This window comes from Strigops habroptila, chromosome 8 (genome assembly GCF_004027225.2).
Source record: "Strigops habroptila isolate Jane chromosome 8, bStrHab1.2.pri, whole genome shotgun sequence".
NCBI lineage: Eukaryota > Metazoa > Chordata > Aves > Psittaciformes > Psittacidae > Strigops > Strigops habroptila.
Genome location: NC_044284.2, coordinates 31,901,189 through 31,920,473, shown reverse-complemented (window position 1 = coordinate 31,920,473; position 19,285 = coordinate 31,901,189). Strand labels below are relative to the sequence as shown.

The following is a 19,285-nucleotide window of genomic DNA, read 5'->3' as shown; positions in this document are numbered from 1 at the left end:
TGTCAGATTTCCTGATCTATCAAGAAATTTCAACAATGAAAAGAAGTTCCCTGTGGGAATAGGAGTGAGACAAGATGGTTTATGTTTGTGTTGGTCTGGGACAAGGTTGCTTTGTCAATGGCTTTTGACCAATCCACTCTTCCCTAATTAGAATTAGATAACAAGCACTGTAGTACATTGCTGTACAGCACTGGTATCTTCCTGTATAAGTCTGGAGTAATTTGAAGTCTGATTAAGTTAGGTTGATGCCTCAGAAAAATATTCTCCAAGCATATGAAGCCGGTACATTTGGGATATTTTGCAAAATACCAGTAGCCTCAATTTTCAAATCTCAGGCAAACATCCTGTGCAGCTGAAGAACTTGCGATTTCCCTGCATACAGGCACTGTGCATACCTTACCATGAGAATTCTGCCAGCATGGAAAGGTTTAAATTTACCCTTTAAGGAAGAATCCTTTGATTTCATCAAAGTACTTCATATTCCAAGTAACACAACACTTATAATTTTTATTCTGAATATTATATAAACAGCCTTAAATGTCAGCTATGCCTTTTCAATAGGGAAGGTGAGATGAAGGGAAAATATATATCTGTATTTGGAAATGAAGCCAACCAGATCACCCTTTTAAACATAAAAATCCTGTATATGCTCTCACTCCTTCTCCACAGCAAGTATTTTCCCCCTAAATCAACACATTTTACTTTACAGTCACGAGTAAAAAGCACTCTTTACATCACACTCTAAGCCAAAACTCATTAAAAAACAAATACCCAAGCCCTTTTTTAATACTTCAGTACAAAACCTGCAAGTGTCTATGGCTAGTGTTACCACTGAGAACAAAGGACGTAGCTTTGAGGCCATCAGTAGTTTTTACCACAACACACTGAACTTCACTACCAAGGGCAACTGTGATTTACACTTTTCTTAAGTTGAGAAGCTGGGAGTAGAAGGGCAAATGATTCTTAGAGAAAAGAATGCTTTAACTAATAATGTCTTTAAACAGCTTGTGATACTTCTACAGAGAAAATAAACTTGCAAGTGTTACTTCACTCAAGAAAACACCATCACATTATTGTATTTTGTATTCTTTGTCCTTTTGTCTCTACTATGAATCATGATGAATCATCTAAGCTTGCTGTTTAGTTGTTAAATAAATAACATTGCAAGTACAACAAAGTGACTCAAAAGTATGTATACTCTTGAACAGAGAATTACACTGTTGAATTTCATTACACTTGCTAAATGTAACTGGATTTTATTCAGAAACAGGTTACTCCAAACAGATATTTATTTTTACAGACACTGAATACAAAAGCCTTTCCCCGTGTAACTGATTGCTCTTATGAAAAGTACTGCTCAAGAGTAACATTTTTAAATTGTGTTTGTGCCCTCTGGTATGAATGCAGTTGCCTATGAGTACCTACAGGAGAATGAGCACAGACAAATCAGCAGCTGAAGGCATGACACTTGGCTCACCATGCATGTGAACATGTGTTTTCATGTAAGAGAGAGGGAAAAGTGCTTCAGGTTTTGATTAGCTTGCAAATTCAGGATCAGCTATGGTGTGTTGCTGTATTCACTAGGAAGATTTTTCATGCTTTGCAAAATTGGATGATCAGGCCTGGCAGTGGAAAATCTGAATGGGAAAGCTTTCTACAAAGTGCCCTAAAGGGGGCAGAAACACAAACCCACAGACATCCTTAGTGTAAAGAATATGTTGCCTTCAGCTTCAATTTTGCTACCATGACTGCTACTGTCCAAGCAAACTAATCTGGTGCTGTTACAAGTCTCTTTTCAAAGAAGTTATCATTAAAAAGGCATGTCGTGACATATTATTTTGCATGTCAATACAGAGCGAGCCTGGAGAAGAGAAGGTTGTGGGGAGACTTTGTCATCTTTCAATACCCAAAAGGGGCTTATAAGAAAGATGGGGACAAATTTTTTAGCAGGGACTGTTGTAGTAGGACAAGAGGTAATGGTTTTAAACTAAAAGATGGGAGATTTAGACTAGATACAAGGAAGAAATGTTTTACAACAAGGGTGGTAAAATACCAGAGCAGGTTGCCCAGAGACGCGGAAGATGCCCCATCGCCGGAAGCATTCAAGGCCAGGTTGGATGGGGCTCTGAGCAACTTGTTCTAACCGAAGATGTCCCTGCTCATTGTAAGAGGGCTGGACCAGATGACCTTCAAAGGTCCCTTCCAACCCAAACTATTCTATGATTCTACGAAGTTATCAATGAGTTTGTACACAGCTGCTGAAACATATATGGCCTACTGATACAGAAAAGATGTTCATCCCTTCCCTTCAGCAGCAAATGCTTTGTCCATGGAAAATGCACTTTTCCATGTTTGTTTGTTTGTTTTTTAAAGGGTGATGGAAGGTTTGCCAGTACTAACATATAACATCCTTGAAAGGATATTCAAGACAAGATGTCAGTATCACATGGCAAAGAACGTATTTCTGTCATACATGCAGATAACTATTGCATTTTTCACCTCTGTAGCAGTCAAGAATAATAGGTGGGAACTGTAATGAGGCAAACTTTCTGAACAATACAGACAGATCGGAAAGTAACTCTGAAAAGCACCCTAAAATATCAGGGAAATGTGGTTAAGCAGGTAAAATGATGCCAAATGGAAGACTAGCAGACAGCTGTAGGCAATGACTATGCAGCCATCAAGTAAATGACAGCGAAATGTTTCTCTATTGATTTTTCTAAGGATGGAGAGTTTAGACTGATGTTTTGAAATGTATGGGTTGTGCCAGGGCTGTGGAAAGTCCTGCTGACTTTCCTGGAAATGGCTTCTCATAAACCAGATTATTTTTAGACTTCTGCTAGCACTGCCTACTATTATCACTCCAAGTACTACAGCTGCTGTAACATCTGTAAAACATCCATTCTGGGGAGAAGAAAGGGCCTAACCGATAGGAAGCAACACACAACTGACACTGTATCAGCCAAAGAGCTTTAAATTACAGCCCTTGCTCTCCGTATACAGGGAAAACTAGAAAACCTCACACACACTTAATTTTTCTTCATAGGCCTCTGTTGTGGTTTAAAGCCAGCCAGTAACTCAGAACCACAGAGCCACTCACTCACCCCTCCCTTCCCCTCTGGGTGGGATGGGGAGGAGAATCAAAAGAATGTAAACCCCACGGGTTGAGAAAAGAACAGTTTAATAACTGAAGTACAATATAATACTACTACTACTACTACTACCTGATAAGGGAAATAACGAGGGCAGAGAATATAAAACTAAACGGGGAAAGGAAAAAAAAACCTGAAAGTGATGCACAACACAATTGCTCACCACCCACTGACACATACCCAGCCTGACACAAGCAGAGATCAATCCCTCCTGGGTAACTCCCCCCAGTTTATATACTGGGCATGATGTGCTGTGGTATGGAATACCCCTTTGGCTAGTTTGGGTCTGGTGTCCTGTCTCTGCTCTCGCCTGGCTCCTTGTGCCCCTCCTCACTGGCACAGCCTGAGAGACTGAAGAGTCCTTGATCTCGGCAAGCACTACTGAGCAACAACTAAAACATCAGTGTGTTATCAGCATTATTCTCAGACTAAAGCCAAAACACAGCACTGTACCAGGTACTAGGAAGAAAATGAACTCTATCCCAGTCAAAACCAGGACAGCCTCTCTCAGCCAGCACCTATTAGAGATGGCTTACAGCTCATCTCGTTTGCTTTACGAGCTTCAGCAACCTGTGATGACAGCTAGGGAATCTTAGCACATTTGCCCAGCTACAGTCTAAGGCTAGGGCAAGAGGTATCAATTTTTGAAAGGTCTGCATGAGTCTAGGTGGGCCGAGGGACTTGTAATCATGAATGATATCAGCTTCTACAGCCAAAAGCACCTAAGAGACAGATACAGCTAGTATCAAGTCTGGTTACCTTTATTTCTGTAAACCATGTGATTGAACTTGTTATTGCTGACTCAGGCAGGTGCAAAGGTACAGGAACGCTTTTAATCCTAATGAGACACTTTGACACCTCCATCATCGATCTCTGAAGCTTGCTGTAAAATATACTAAATTTTGAAGAGGCTCTAATCCCGTGCAAGACAGGCTACAAGGAGCAAGTCCAGACTGCACAGTCCTATGAGCATTTAGTGTGTAGTACGAGTATGTTTTGAATAAACAAGCTTACATACAATCAAAACATTTGTATACAAATGCTTATACATTTGTACTTGTATATACATACAAAATACGTCTACTGAAGTGCTTAAAAGAACCATTTTTATGCTTCACACACCAGATTTGACATCTTGTCTGCACCCTACCTCAAAAGATAAATTGGGCTTTCATAGCATGCAAGGCCTAGTGACACATTCTTGTATTTAATTCCAGTTGCAATGGGTCTTGATTTTAAATGTATGAAAGGCTCAAACACTGCTCAACTGCCATGTGTAGTTAATGAGAATATTTTAAACTGTCACCTATTTATGAATTTCTCTAAAATATCACATCTGTCATCAGAGAGATAACAGCCTGAACAGCCCTGGGGATCTGGATTTCAGTCGTGGAAGCCATCTCATATCATTTAAGACCATGAGGTTTACTGTTAAACATCAGACCACGAGCAGATGCACAAAAAAAAAAAAGTCTCTCCAGTCAGAATCCTTCTTTTCAAGTAAACCCAAAAGCAGTAGCTTGTTTCCAAGGGTTCTGGTGTGTGCAAGAGGAGAGAACACATGTTGCTTTAACAGCCATTTCCCCATCTTTCTGAGGAACAGGCCTCGAGACAATGTAAACATGCTGTGGATGACATTTCCCTATAACCTGCCATCCAGCCTATCCATAGTATAATAAATGGTTTATAAAGTGCTGAGTAACATCCCATTGAATTTAACAGAGCTAACAATACAGACACCCACCACATCACAGAATTAAATCCTTTGGAAACATAAATAAATGCAGTATTAACACATATTAAGACACACACATCCTTTGGTGAGGACATCCAGGAGACGGCAAAACTGTGACTCAAGTATTTACACAAATGATTTAACTTCAGGAATGTGAGAAAGTCCAACAGGCAATAAAACGTGCGTTTAAGTGATTGACTGAACCAGATCCAAGAAGCACAAGATTAAACCTAATGAAAAAAATCTGGAATGTTGTGCAGATTTCCTTTCACCTTTTTTACATTTGCAGTTTCCACTGAGTTAGAGAAGGAAATAGTTTACTAAGACAATGCAATTTTGAAATGGAAATCTCAGACAACATAAAATCTTTTGAAGAATGAAGTTCATGAGCGATGTTAAAAAAAATATATTCTCATTTAGGTAAACATAAAAAAGACCAGTGTCTTACTAGTTTCCAAAATGACAATAAACTGTTATTTGACACAAGTCAGAGATAGACAAGACCTGAAAGTCATGAGAAAAGTAATTAAATAAAACTTGAAAGTGAACAGCTGGGACAAAATTTATCCTGCTGGCCCTACAGCCTAGAAAATAATTTTTCCCTCCCTTGAAGTGGTTGAGATAAATGATCCAAGTGAAGTTAGAGGAAAAAAAGTCAGTTTAAATCATTTCCTGTTACTCAAAAGAACAAAAAGGAAAAACAATAGCAGGCATCTCATGTTCAGTTGAAGAAATACCAGCTGAGCCACACTTTTTATTTGATCATCATTCCCTGCCGTGTTTAGGCTGAACTAAACCAATGTTTATATGGCACAACAGAGCTAAAATTACTTGTGTTTTTGTATGCTCACTGATTCCAGACCAATGCTAGCCTACTGACTCCTAGGTCTTGACAATGACGAATGGCAACGATTAAAAAAAAGGTATCATACTTTTATGAATGTGTATTACAGAAAAGTGATACTTCATACCATAGAGAGAATATGAAAAGCAGGGGAAGCCCCTCAAGATTGCAAAAAATCTGTGAGATTGAGAGAAGATTTCACATTCTGCTAAACTATACATAAATTTTTGGTGTGATTTTATAGAACTTACATCTTTATTTAACAGATCAACTTAAAGAGTTCAATAGATTTATAAATTGAAAAATTATTTTTGATAGGCATTAGCACAATACAGGTAATCTGTATCAGAGACTTAACTGGAGATGAGGAAATAACAACAGGGTTTTACAAATCTCACGTTTTTCTACTGTGTTCAAGAGCACGCTTTGGAGCAGTCTTTCAAATTTTATGGGGGTACCTTTTAAGTTCACTGAATTCTGATGAGAATACTAGGTTGTGAGGTCCCAGAAGCAAAGGGATGCTTGTTCTTTTATCAAGTCCTAAAATGCTTCAACACAATGGAATGTGCCAGAAATGATAAGGTAACACAGGAATATTAGTAATAGCTCCACCATCTTGATGGAGCAGTCTTATATCAAGACATTCATCCTACACCTAGCAAACAGTGCCAAATCCAGAGCCTATGAGAATTACCTCTGCATCATTTCCAAGTTACCTGTCATTTCTGTTTACTTTCTGACTAGGAACTTTCATGTCCGTCTCACTAAACACAACCCCCTGTCCCAAGATCATGAAGATCAATTTCAAATACAGAGTTTCCAGGGTCTCAGTGCTTAATCAATTCAAACAATAAGTATTGGTAAACTATCATGCTTCATCATGCCTGAAAAAGGAGAAAAGTTAGCATGCCTTGCCAACAAGGTGAGTTAGTGGAATGACCAGACAAGGAAGATGACTGTGAAAATTAAGGAGCCAAATGGCAATGGGATTAGAAACCCTCTCTTGCTTGTACTGAACAAAGCCTTGAAGGGAATTAAAATCAAGTTCGGTGACGGAGGTTATCTTGACTGTAATTATGACATTTTAATGCTAATTATTGCTTAACTGAAAGAAGAAACATTACCTTATTTTTTTCTTTATTTAGTAACAAAACCTGTGTTTTATTTAGCATTATATAATGACACTGATTAACTAGTAAAAACGGTGACTATCATTCAAGTAGAAATTGAAAATCCATATCAGGGAGTAAAGGATCTTTTTTTTTTTTTCTCAGTATGAATGGAGAACAATATTCCTCTAACAAGAATTACCTTTAAGACTGTTCTGAACTTCTAACGCGATGTCGAGGGCATTAAACGGCAAAACTGGTTCATTGGCAATTTGCAAAGTCACTTGTCCTGTTAGCTGAAAAATACAAAAAAACCCAACAAACAGTCAAATAATTTCTAGCAGATTTAATAGCCAGCACTTCTTCTGGAATAGCACATACTATCATTACGTTGGATTTTCAGGGAAAATTAATAAAACCCCGTAAACATATCTTTATGAAAAAGAATCTGACCTAGATTGTTGCCTTTCTATTACAACATTAAAAGATGTTAAGAGATTACAGTTTATGACCCCACACAAGAATTCTCTGCAGTACCTTTTCTGTGGACCCAGGTTACTGCAGGAGTCTCTCAAGGGCCTATGTTTTGCTTTGCTTTCAAACAAAACATTTCAACATTCTAAAAACAGGAGTAAGGTTTATTGTTTAACTTAGTTTTAGCTATTGGATTTTGAGAGTTCACCCAAGTAAAAATAAAATAAAAAAAAATAAATCATAGACATTAATGAGCTTCAAGCTCATGTCTGAAGGTAAACTGACCTGAAAACCTAATGCCTTTGAAGAGATACGTGACAACCTAAGGCACACAGATGTACAACTTCCAAACTGGACAGAACACTACATTCTCTGAGTAACTTACAGAAAGAAATTCCCAAATGAGTGACAGGGAACTCTCAGTCTGCTCCAGACTAGACATTACCACCTGTCATGAAACTCAATGGCATGAATGCTTCTTTTCGACAGCTCCAGAGATGAGACCAAGGACTGATTGGCCTGAGTGCTTTTTTTCACTTACAGAAGATAGGCTCTCCAGCTCAGGGCTTAGACATGCTACAGGGGCTGTGTATAGAAATATGTCTTTCTGCTGAACTATACCTAACCTGTGATTAAACAGAGGATTTCAGTCTCTAGGCTGCCAAGTCCAGCACTGTTCATGGGATCTATAAAAACACACTGACAAAAACATGCAAGAAGCTTTCATTCATCTTCTTCATATCTTGATATTGCAAAAGAGAAAAAACACCTATAGGGCTTTGCTCTAAAATGGAATGATGGCTGCAGGTGATGGTGATCGTGTTGATAAAAAATGTGGACTGAATAGAATCATATTGTACAATACTTCCCAAAGTGTTGGGGGGTAGGGGGGGTTAGAATAATATCTATTCTTCAAAAGCAATATGATAGTTGCTGTGCTGAAAGTAGCATTTTAATTCCACAATACAAAGTAGTAGGAAAAGACAGCAATCCTAAGCAATATTAAAAACAATAGTACAGCAATTGAAAATGAAAACCGTCTCCCAGGGAAGTGGATGAAAACTGGGTAATATCTGAAATACAAGTTTCCTGGAGAAAGATTAATAGAACCCCAACAACATTTCTCAGAAAGCATTAAAGGAATGACCTGGCCACAGACTGATTTGGGTACAGAGAATGAGGGAACATGCTGTATATCAGGCTGCAACCTACAGCTGAGCAGAGACATACTGTGAAGCTATTGAGATTTACCTCTAGAAAATACAATATTGCACAAGGCATGAAAAAAACAAAAACGCTATCATATATACAGTGAAAAAAAAATAGATAGGAATAATGATATGTCAGGCTGTTAAGAGGAAAACTAAAGAACTAAGAGTGAACTTGAAGGAAGACAGAAAAATACTGTTTGGGCACCTGTGTTAAAATACTACACAGTTAACCTCTCATGAAACTTTTTTCAAAACTTCCCAACTCCACAGGCCATTAATGCTTGAAGACCATTGTGTTTTTTATCAGTGATTAGTCACAAACGTCTCTGGGTTGAAAAGAATTGGAAAACATTTGGCTTAGTAATATAGAGAATATTCTTAGGAATATTAGAAATACAAAAAGTAGAATTGTGAGGGCAAAGACAAATCTGTACGAAACTGTATCCAAACCAGGTTCATATAATCCACTTATAAGCAACTGTAAAAAATCTGGTTCTAATCTTCCAAATGCCATGCAGAATCCTTCCTCTTCCTCCATGGAACTCTTCAAAGCTATAGCTGCCCAAAACATTAACAACCAATAAGTTGCTATGGAAAAGCAACTGTGGCAATGAAATAACATCCTACTAAAGAGAAGGCACTCTATATAAGGCCCAAACTCACTGAATCCTAAATAGTACTATACCACACAAAACATTCAAATTCTTCCCTGACACCCAATTTCTGCAAAAACCTTCACTAAACAGTAATGCAAGATACATAGTCAGAGATACATTTTAGGGAGGGACATGAACATTTCTACAGTGCTACTGATATTTTTCTATCTGTTACCACAAAGTTTAAGAACACAAAAGTATGGAAAAAATGTTTTTTTCCTGAGGCATGAAACTGGCATTAAAGAGGAGAACACCCTAGTAAGCATCTTTCCTTTTCATCATTATCTTCGACAGAATCTGGCTTAATTTTTGTAAGTTCTTGCTTTATTTCTATTGCTTCCAAACAACTGTATTTATTTTGCCTTGACTACATAAGACCAAAGTTATTTTCTCTTTCCTATTCAAATAAAGTTATACTGTCAAAATCTTACGACTGACTGAAGCATTTTGGAAACTTTACAGTATCTGTGAATGTAACACTGCAGATATTTGTGTGTTAGTAAACAGGTAACAGCAGTGTTTATTAAATCATGTACTTCCTAGTCTAATCTGCAAGAAATCAATCACATGAAGGAAAGCTCAGAGCATTGATTTGAACAGAGTAAATAATAATGCTGCAGAAGCATATATCAAGCCCACATAATGCAGCGAGACAGAAAAGGCTACTGATTTCTTATTTATAGTCTTATTTTTGGATATACCATTCTCCCAAGTACAACACTGAATATACATGGAAAATAAAGACACGCTTCTGCCCCCTTTTCCCCAGTGAAAAATGGTCCAGACTTACTATTGAATTACTAAATGTAAGAATAACTTAGCAAAGAGTAAGGACAACAATTTTCTCATAAAGTGAAATGCTAAAGCAGAATAATGGATTTTATTCCCATACTGAACTCATTATAACCCTAATGACAGCTTCTCAAATAATTTATACATAATAATATATACACAACACACAAAAATTGATGTAACATTTGCACAATTATCAAGTCTAAAGAAAAAAAAATAGTTCAAATGCTAATTAATTCTGAAATTCTTTTCTCATAAAATTTAAAATGGAAAAATAATGAATAATATTTCTACTGCAATTGGTTTTGGAAAAGGTATTCTTCAGTAAAGTAAAATGTATTTAATGAATTTCCAATTACTTTAGAGATAAATATTAATACAAAGCATAATAATTGTAGAGTTATACTATAGTTCTTCACTATGAGGGTGGTGATGCCCTGGAACAGGTTGCCCAGAGAAGCTGTGGCTGCCCCACCCCTAGCAGTGTTCAAGGACAGGCTGGACAGGGCTTTGAGCAACCTGGTCTAGTGGAAGGTGTCCCTGCCTGTGGCTGGGGGGTTGGAACTAGATGATCTTTAAGGTCCCTTCCAACCCCAACCATTCTATGATTCTATGTATATTGCAAAATAAATCTGAATATTCAAAATAGATTTATACAGTGGTAACATTTTTTCAGGGTCTTTTAACTTACAGCATATTACTACATACTCACTATTTTACTTTTACTACATATTTAGTATATACGAAAATATTATGCATGACAAAGATCAATCTGCACTTTCAGTCAAAACTAGCATACACGTGGCAGCTAATCTACCAAAACCATGACAACTCATATTAGAAAGCAGATCATGTAACAAGGTGGTGTAGTAGACCCATGTAGATTCCCCACTACAGATTCAGCAGAACCCTGTATGTAAGACTCCCTACTACAGACTCAAACAATCCTTGTAACTGATCAGTGTGTGACAGTGAGCAACCAGTTTGAACCCTGAGCCTCAACTTCCTTTGACATCCAGTATTATTTCTTCAAGTCACATTTGCTCTCCTATCTTACATTTCTCCCTTCACACATTATCCATGCGGTTCATGGATGAGGAAAGAGCATGAAAAGATACTGTGCTGTTGAGGGTGATCAGTAACAGTGTGTTGAAAATAATGTATCACTTTTTTTTTTTTTTTTCTCTTTTTTCTTGTAAAGGTGAATGAAAATGTTTTTTTGTGGTTGGCTGCTGTGCTGTCTAATCTCAGGTGTTCATGTCTTTGCATCAAGAGGTCTGTCTTTCTGCACGTACTCACTATGAGAATGACCTGCTGAGATCTTTTAACATCAACCCAAACATCAACTATGGTTTCAGTACACACACCCACATAAATAAGAAATAAATCTCTGCATATATTAAGGTCCCCTCTCAGCACCATAACAGCAATCTCACATATCAGAATAATCAGCCTTCACCGACCTCTCCACCCTGCAAAATTAAATAAATATTTTTGATGATATGGGCAAATTTCCTGAATCTGCTTTCTGCTGATTTCTTCCTGCCCTTCCTGACTTCCTTCAAGTTATCAGATTTTTATTTTTTTTTTTAAATTAAGCATGAGAAATTGAGTCTATATAAATGAAATCTGTGATTCCCTGGCAACAACATAATTTCTGCACCTAGCATTACCAGATGAATGGCAGTAATTGTGAGATAAATTAATAAGCATTTTTAATACTGGGATCTCAATTTACTGTAGAAAAATTTCCTGCATAATCAGTCTATGCAGTCGTTTTTCTTATATTCATCAGTCCCTCAAAAAGTTAACAAGAAAAGTCAGAGGCAGGAGCGTGAGAAAACAACCAATTCTTTGACCCTCTATTTTTCCAAAGATCCATATTCCCTTGATCAGACAAAGAAATAGAAACCTGGTCACAAACATGTTTGCTTTGCACTAAAGCTGTCAACTTTCGAAAATTCAGAACTTCTCAAAAATTCAGTGCACCATATGTGGTTTTGTTCTTACTAAAATCTACCTTGACACTACGGCATGTATTAACACTACAGATCAAATGATATTTTGGTGTATCTGACATTCAGTTCAACATACTGTATTTTAGGTCAGTAGAGGGCTCTCCGAGAAAAGAGTACAATGAGTATATGGCTACAGTGGGTGAACTAGAGCGTAGTAATTCAAAACAGATAGCTGTTTCTGACCAAGGAAAGTATGAGGTCTTTTAATATTTTCAAATATTAAGAACTTTATTTCCATAATTTAATATTTTTTTAATTTACTCTTAGTATAGAAAACACTGTTTAGGAAGTAAAAGTGATAGCAAACAAAACATGGGTTCTCCCTCTTTGTAGGTATCCTGTGCACAGCAAACACTTTAACTGTATTATGGCAGCACACAGCATTAGGCATCCTGAAAGTTACATATGAAGATATGCCAGAATTACGGCAGCTTGGGCCACTTATTCTAGAGTAGAGAAGATCTCTATTTACATGGTCATATACTACATTTTCTACATGGCTCATGATAAGATTCTGAGGCCCTGAGAAATTAAGGTCAAAAGAATTCTCTTAAGTGATTAATTTGCTTAAAATCTGATTTGTTGGCCAACTTAGTAATGTACAGCACTTAGAACAGTAAAAGTACATTTTCTATAGATTTCATACACAGCTGGGAGGGATCATTCATCCCACTGCTTTCAATTACTTGTACAAAAAAGAAACTCATACTTAGCTCTGCTTTGTTTCCTGTGTACGTATAGAAATTCCTACATTTTAAACTATATTTATGTAAAGTATATGGAAATACATATTTTGTGTATATTCAAATGCATTCAGGTCAATCTTCTAATACAAATATATTAAAAATATATTTTAAATTGCATTAATTTCTAGTGAGCGATTATACGCCATGCCCTGGCTTATAACTCCATTATACAGAGTGTCTTTCCACTCATTCCTGCCTTCTATTCAGATCACCAGTGAAAAGGGATATGAATGAGGACATGAAGGGCTCATCATGCTGCTCCTCACACAGTGGCAGAGAGCAATCCTCCTCTTTTCACTCAGCACAGAGCTGGCAGAGGTGCCTTGTGTCCTGCGAGGTGTCACTGTGCTCTGGAGCTAACTGTCATGGCACATGCCTGACACCAAGAGCACAAACAGGTTTCAGACAGGACTACACAGACTCAGGCAGGGCAGTGCACTGCTGACACTAAAAATGATGCTCCAATTCAAGCTTCAACTGTGGTCACAGGAGAAACACTTCTCTGAAGTGTTCATCCCTAGCTATGGTCAAAGCCTGGGAACCGGCTGAAGTCTGGCCCACTGTGGCAGTTGTCATGCTGTTGTTACTACAGCAGCAGAGAACAGTGATTATTAATTCAAAATCCAAGATAATAGCTTTATTGAGTTAGGCTTGGCACTGTGTAAATGAACTTGTACTCAACCCAGTTTGTTTGGAACTGAGGCAGAGCAACCTCATGTCCGTGCAGAATACAAAGGGTTACTGTTTACACATGTGGGAAGTTTAGAAGTGTAAACAAAATGGGAGAGTTCCTCAAGTGCTTTGTTATTTCCCCCACTCCCTCCACCCCCCAAACAGAAATTGCTTTGTCTTTGAAGTATGCAAGTAAGTAGCAATAATCTTGAGAAGAGTTTCTAATCATGTATTTCATGACATATTTATGTATATCAAATTCTAGTGGTATCTAGGTGCAAAGAAAGTGTCGAATTAACTTTTAGAAAGGCCGCTAGATTCAAGATCTTGCTAAAAAAAAAAAAAGTCACTTCACTTTTCTCTAGTGTGTGGTTTTGAGCATTCAAAAGGATATAAAAATGCTCTTCTGCACTTCATAAGCTCTGGGTGAAGAGATCACACTGTGACAATGCAAATCTTTACATCATTACAAACCCTCACACTAGATTTCTTAAACAGAATTTTAAAAAATTGTTCTAGTGTTAATTATTTTTTATCTCCAACTTTAAAGCCAGATTGCTTTGGTTACCAGCTGCAGATTTTGAGAGTGACAAATACAGAAAACTTTGTGTTAAAGCTGAATGATCTGCATATAGCAAATTTCCACAAACCAAGATGCCATCATTGTGTAGAAAGTACCCCCTTAAATGCTTTCATTTTCTGACCCTCTTCAGGTACAGCAGGAGGAGGGGGAAACTAGTGGTAGATCCTTTTAAAAGAGGCGCTGTTAATTGCCTCAAGCTGGTTACAGGCAGTCCTGAGGAAATAGATTTAGCTATTGCTGTGGTAGAAAGAGAAGTGTATAATAAAATATGAAGCAAAATTTATTTCCAGATATGAAATGCAGAGATCCCTAATGAAAATGATCATGTACAGAAATTGCATCTTGGACAGATCTTTTACTGCAGATAAAATAAGCAGCAGTGAAAGTCTCCATCTAATCACCCAGGTTCTCAAGTCTTCTACAGAAACATAGTATGTTTCTAGCAAACAGTATGTTATCTTACAGTCCTAATTAAGAAAAGCGTCTTCACATATGTTTCAAGATACATGAACCAAGAATCTTCCTGATTTAGGACCAAACCTTGGATCACTCATTCAAGGACATCCAAATACTTGCTAAGTTTCTATTTGATCTGTAAAGCCAAAGTTAACTTCTGCTGAATCTGCAGGACTCTCTCTGAACTTGTACATTGTTAAAAACTAGATAATAGTCATTAGAGGAGTGCAATAATAAAGAAATCTGCAACAGGAAGCTTCAACTACAGCTTTCGGTTTAGACCTTGATATCATCTTTTTAATCACTCCCCTTTTACAGAAATGGATTTAATTGAACTCTGAAAAAACCGTCTCTAATCACACTTCATCAGCATGCAATTATTATTCAAAGGAAACCATATGTGCTATTAGGCACTCTTAATTAAAATAATGCATATAATCTGCTTCAGTACCTAACAGTCATTCTCCTTGATGTTCATTATTCTTTTTCTTCCATTATTGTGACAATACTTTTTTTTCCTGTTTTTCCTCATCTATCCCCATTTAACTTACACGCTTTTTCAACAATAATGATGTTGAAAACACCAGGACACTGCGATGCATTAATAGGCCACCATCCTTAAATCTCATTGCACAGCATGACCAAAATGAGTCAGACCTGACTATGAAGATTTCTGAGAAAAGGATGAGGAAATGCTACAACAGGAGTCTTAAACTGTACTCTCTTTTGCCTGAATTTTATTTGCAACTGTGGTGACTTCTAAGTGGCCATATTGAAAGAAGAATGTATGCTAGGCAGCAGTCAGTCCATAGAGAAAGAGAGACAGGATATGGGGAGGACCAGGGACAATGGATGGAAGAAATGGAATCTAGTAGTTGACTCAGTTGATACCTGAAGAAAAGCATAAATGAGGGGTTGAGGCAATGGTTCCTTGAGGAACTTGGAAAACTTGGACAGTTAATTCCGCATAGACTCAACAGAATAAGCATTACAAAAAGACTAATAAGAATATTACATATTAAAGTCCTCCTACTCTCTCAAACTCAGAAAAGCTAATGTATTTCATGGTTCTATAGAGAAAATATTGGTCTTTTCTCTCTTGCCATCTCTTGAAGCAAAGGTACCTCAAAATTTTCCACTTAGGTCATCCTAATCAGTTAGGATTGGAGTATTGACAGTTCATTAAACATGACAGACTAGCCCTGAGGGAGAGACACCAGTGAACCACAGTGCTGAGGATCCAAGGGGAGCTGAAAATAGTTCTGTAGTAGACAGCTCAGAGAAAATACCCATAAACATTAACAGACACAATCCACTTCAGGGAAGAACTGGACAGATAATATTCTGAGGTTACCCCCAGGCACTATGATATACCGCAGTATCCACAAAAAGGCTCAATTTCCTTGTTAGGCAATTACTTCAGATAGGGTTAGATTCTGCTCTTGGATATACTTGCATAGCAGTTATAAATCCAGAAAGGTATATAAGCTTCTTCATAATTCAAAGATGCAATTTCTGACAATTTTTCACACTACTTTTAAAATCGGAATATTCAATCTTCAGTGAATACTGTGCCAGATACATAGAATAAAAAATAATCAGTTGAATTACATTAACAACTGGAAATTTAAACGTCAAAAGAAGATACCAAATCTCCCCCTGTAATTAAATAGTACAACTTAGCAAATAAAGGTGAGGGAAGATTGGCTGTTTTATTTTAAAAAGAAAACATTAATTAAAGATGAATATGTTTGGAACTGAACAAGCTCCCCTCAGGCTTGGGGAAAATGCCAAGTCTGACAAACTCATTGGGTCCTAGGGAATCCCAGGTCAGTTTGATGAACCTACTGAAATATTTTATAATTAGCTGGCAGGCTCCTGAGGCTACCATTTACCTGAAAAAGAATCTCCCTCACCTTTAAAACTTGTCCCTGGACAATAATGAAAAAAGACCTAACAAATCATGTTTCTCATCACAAAATATTTATATAAACATAGAAAGAAAACACAGAATGTCCTGTGCTATAGAACAGCCCCAAAATACAGAAGGAACCCTAGCAATAAAACTCGAACTATCTGAGGGTAGAAATGAGATTTATTACCACATCTGTGGCTGTAATAATACACCTGTTTCTAAGATAGTCAAATTATGATGGCCATTTCATTCCACCACCATTCTATCTTTATGTGGACTTTGTATTAAAATGATAAAGGCAGCCTGATATAATGGCAACAAAAATCCTGGCAGTCAGGTGAAGTTCCCGATGACTGGAAGAAGGGTAATATAACCCCCATTTTCAAGAAGGGGAAGGTGGAAGACCCAGGGAACTACAGACCAGTCAGCCTCACCTCTGTGCCTGGCAAAATCTTGGAGCAGATTCTCCTGGAAAACATGCTAAAGCACACGAAAAACAACGAGGCTTCACTAAGGGGAAATCCTGCCTGACCAATTTGGTGGCCTTCTATGATGGAGCCACGGAACTGATGGACAGTGGCAGAGCAGTTGACGTCATCTACCTGGACTTGTGCAAAGCGTTCTACACTGTCCCGCACGACATCCTTGTCTCTAAATTGGAGAGACATCAATTTGATATATGGACCACTCGGTGGATAAAAAACTGGCTCGACGGCTGCACACAAAGAGTTGTGGTAAATGGCTCGATGTCCAATTGGAAACCTGTAACGAGTGGTGTCCCTCAGGGATCGGTGTTGGGACCGGTCCTGTTCAACATCTTTGTCGGCGACATGGACAGTGGGATGGAGTGCACCCTCAGCAAGTTTGCCAATGACACCAAGCTGTGTGGTTCGGTTGATACGCTGGAGGGAAGGGATGCCATCCAGAGGGACCTGGACATGCTTGTGAGGTGGGCCGATGTCAGCCTTGTGAAGTTTAACCAAGCCAAGTGTAAGGTCCTACACCTGGGTCAGGGCAATCTCAGGCACTGCTACAGGCTGGGCGGAGAAGAGATTCAGAGAAGCCCTGCAGAGAAGGACTTGGGGGTGTTGGTTGATGAGCAGCTTAACATGAGCCGGCAGTGTGCGCTTGCAGCCCAGAAAGCCAACCGTATCCTGGGCTGCATCAAAAGAAGCGTGACCAGCAGGTCGAAGGAGGTGATCCTGCCCCTCTACTCTGCTCTCGTGAGACCTCACTTGGAGTACTGCGTACAGTTCTGGTGTCCTCAACATAAAAAGGACATGGAGCTGTTGGAGCGAGTCCAGAGGAGGGCCACAAGGATGATAAGAGGGCTGGAGCACCTCGCATATGAAGACAGGCTGAGAAAGTTGGGGCTATTCAGCCTGGAGAAGAGAAGGTGGCGTGGAGACCTTTTAGCAGCCTTCCAGTATCTGAAGGGGGTCTATAAGGATGCTGGGGAGGGACTCTTCCTTAGGGACTGTAGTGGTAGGACAAGGGGTAATGGGTTCAAACTTAAACAAGGGAAGTTTAGATTAGATATAAGGAAGAAGTTCTTTACAGTGAGGGTGGTGAAGCACTGGAATGGGTTGCCCAGGGAGGTTGTGGATGCTCCATCCCTGGCGGTGCTCAAGGCCAGGTTGGACAGAGCCTTGGACCACATGGTTTAGGGCAAGGTGTCCCTGCCCATGGCGGGGGGTTGGAACTAGATGATCTTAAGGTCCTTTCCAACCCTTACTATTCTATGATTCTATGATTCTATGATTAAATGGAGAAGTGCATTTTAAAAGCATATAATCTTACAACACTGCAGGAAATGTTACTACTTGCTCAAACAACAGTAGTTACTGTTAAGAAAAAAACATAATCGATGTTTACCTACAGAACTGCACCATGGTTGCTCCAGGTACTACCATTTTAAACATCTTATTATTTATAATCATCATTAGTGTCTAAGCACCAAAAATACGTTACATGCCTCAGTAAACAATTCAAAAGACATCTACTCTGAAAGGCTTGTCACTTATCTTAGGGTTCTCCAATAGAATCAAAGAAACAGGGGTATGGTGTATGAAAGGCACAGGTTACTTGAGACTATCTGACAAGCCTTCTTGTAAAAGCAATTCATATGCCAGGACTCGCCTTGTAAGCATCACATTTTTGTTAGCCCCTGGTCTTGCTATAGATTCCTTTTGTTTTGGCTTTGCTGAATGCCTGTTTGTCTCCAGTTTTAGATTAACTTTCTGGAACAAGCAAGTTCATCATGAGAGATCTTAATATAGGCAAATATACAAGAAGACAAGTTTTGCCTGAGTATTCCAAATAGAAGGACAAGAAGAATGGAGATCTGATGACTGGAGTGAAAAAGGAAGATGAAAGGGACATTCTTGAAGATACTGTAGTGTGGAAGAGATAGGGTTTGAAAAAGGCAAAAGATTGAGAAAGAAAAACAAGTTGGAATTTGCTGCACAACATCAACAGGAGCCTGGGGAATTTCTGAAAGAGGAGATGGCAAGATTATAAGGACAGCTGAGGAAGATAATTTTGGCAACAACACTATAGATGGATTGCAGGGAGAAAAAAGACTTGCAAGGCAAATATGTCAAGACAAGAGAAGATTACAATGCAGGCAACTGGTTTCATCAAGAAGCCAGGGAAAAAGGGATGGATTTTTAGAAATACTAAAGAACGAGAGTGTATCAGAAGAAAATACTTAACAAGGTCCTTCGGCATACTGTAATTAGTGTTTACTCAGCATAATTTCCCCATACTATGTAAAATTCCAAATAAATTTTCCCCCAAACTGAAGAAGTACTGCAGAATATGGCACTGCTATATAGTGAACAAATTAGTGGGAGTGCTGACAGCATCCAAAGTGTTATATGCATGCGTGTGTAAGTACTTGTACACACACGCATTAGAGAA

At 38.3% G+C, this 19,285-nt stretch overlaps 1 protein-coding gene across 10 annotated transcripts in view; it reads right to left on the bottom strand.

Moving 5' to 3' along the window:
• The window catches only part of NAALADL2 (N-acetylated alpha-linked acidic dipeptidase like 2), a 494,598-nt gene that overhangs the window by 17,625 nt on the left and 457,688 nt on the right, over nucleotides 1-19,285 (bottom strand). For all 10 annotated transcript variants that reach the window (XM_030494655.1, XM_030494657.1, XM_030494654.1 and 7 more), the window contains one exon: nucleotides 7,043-7,136. In XM_030494655.1, the coding sequence (XP_030350515.1) occupies nucleotides 7,043-7,136 (94 nt within the window). The remainder of the gene's footprint in view (nucleotides 1-7,042; nucleotides 7,137-19,285) is intronic.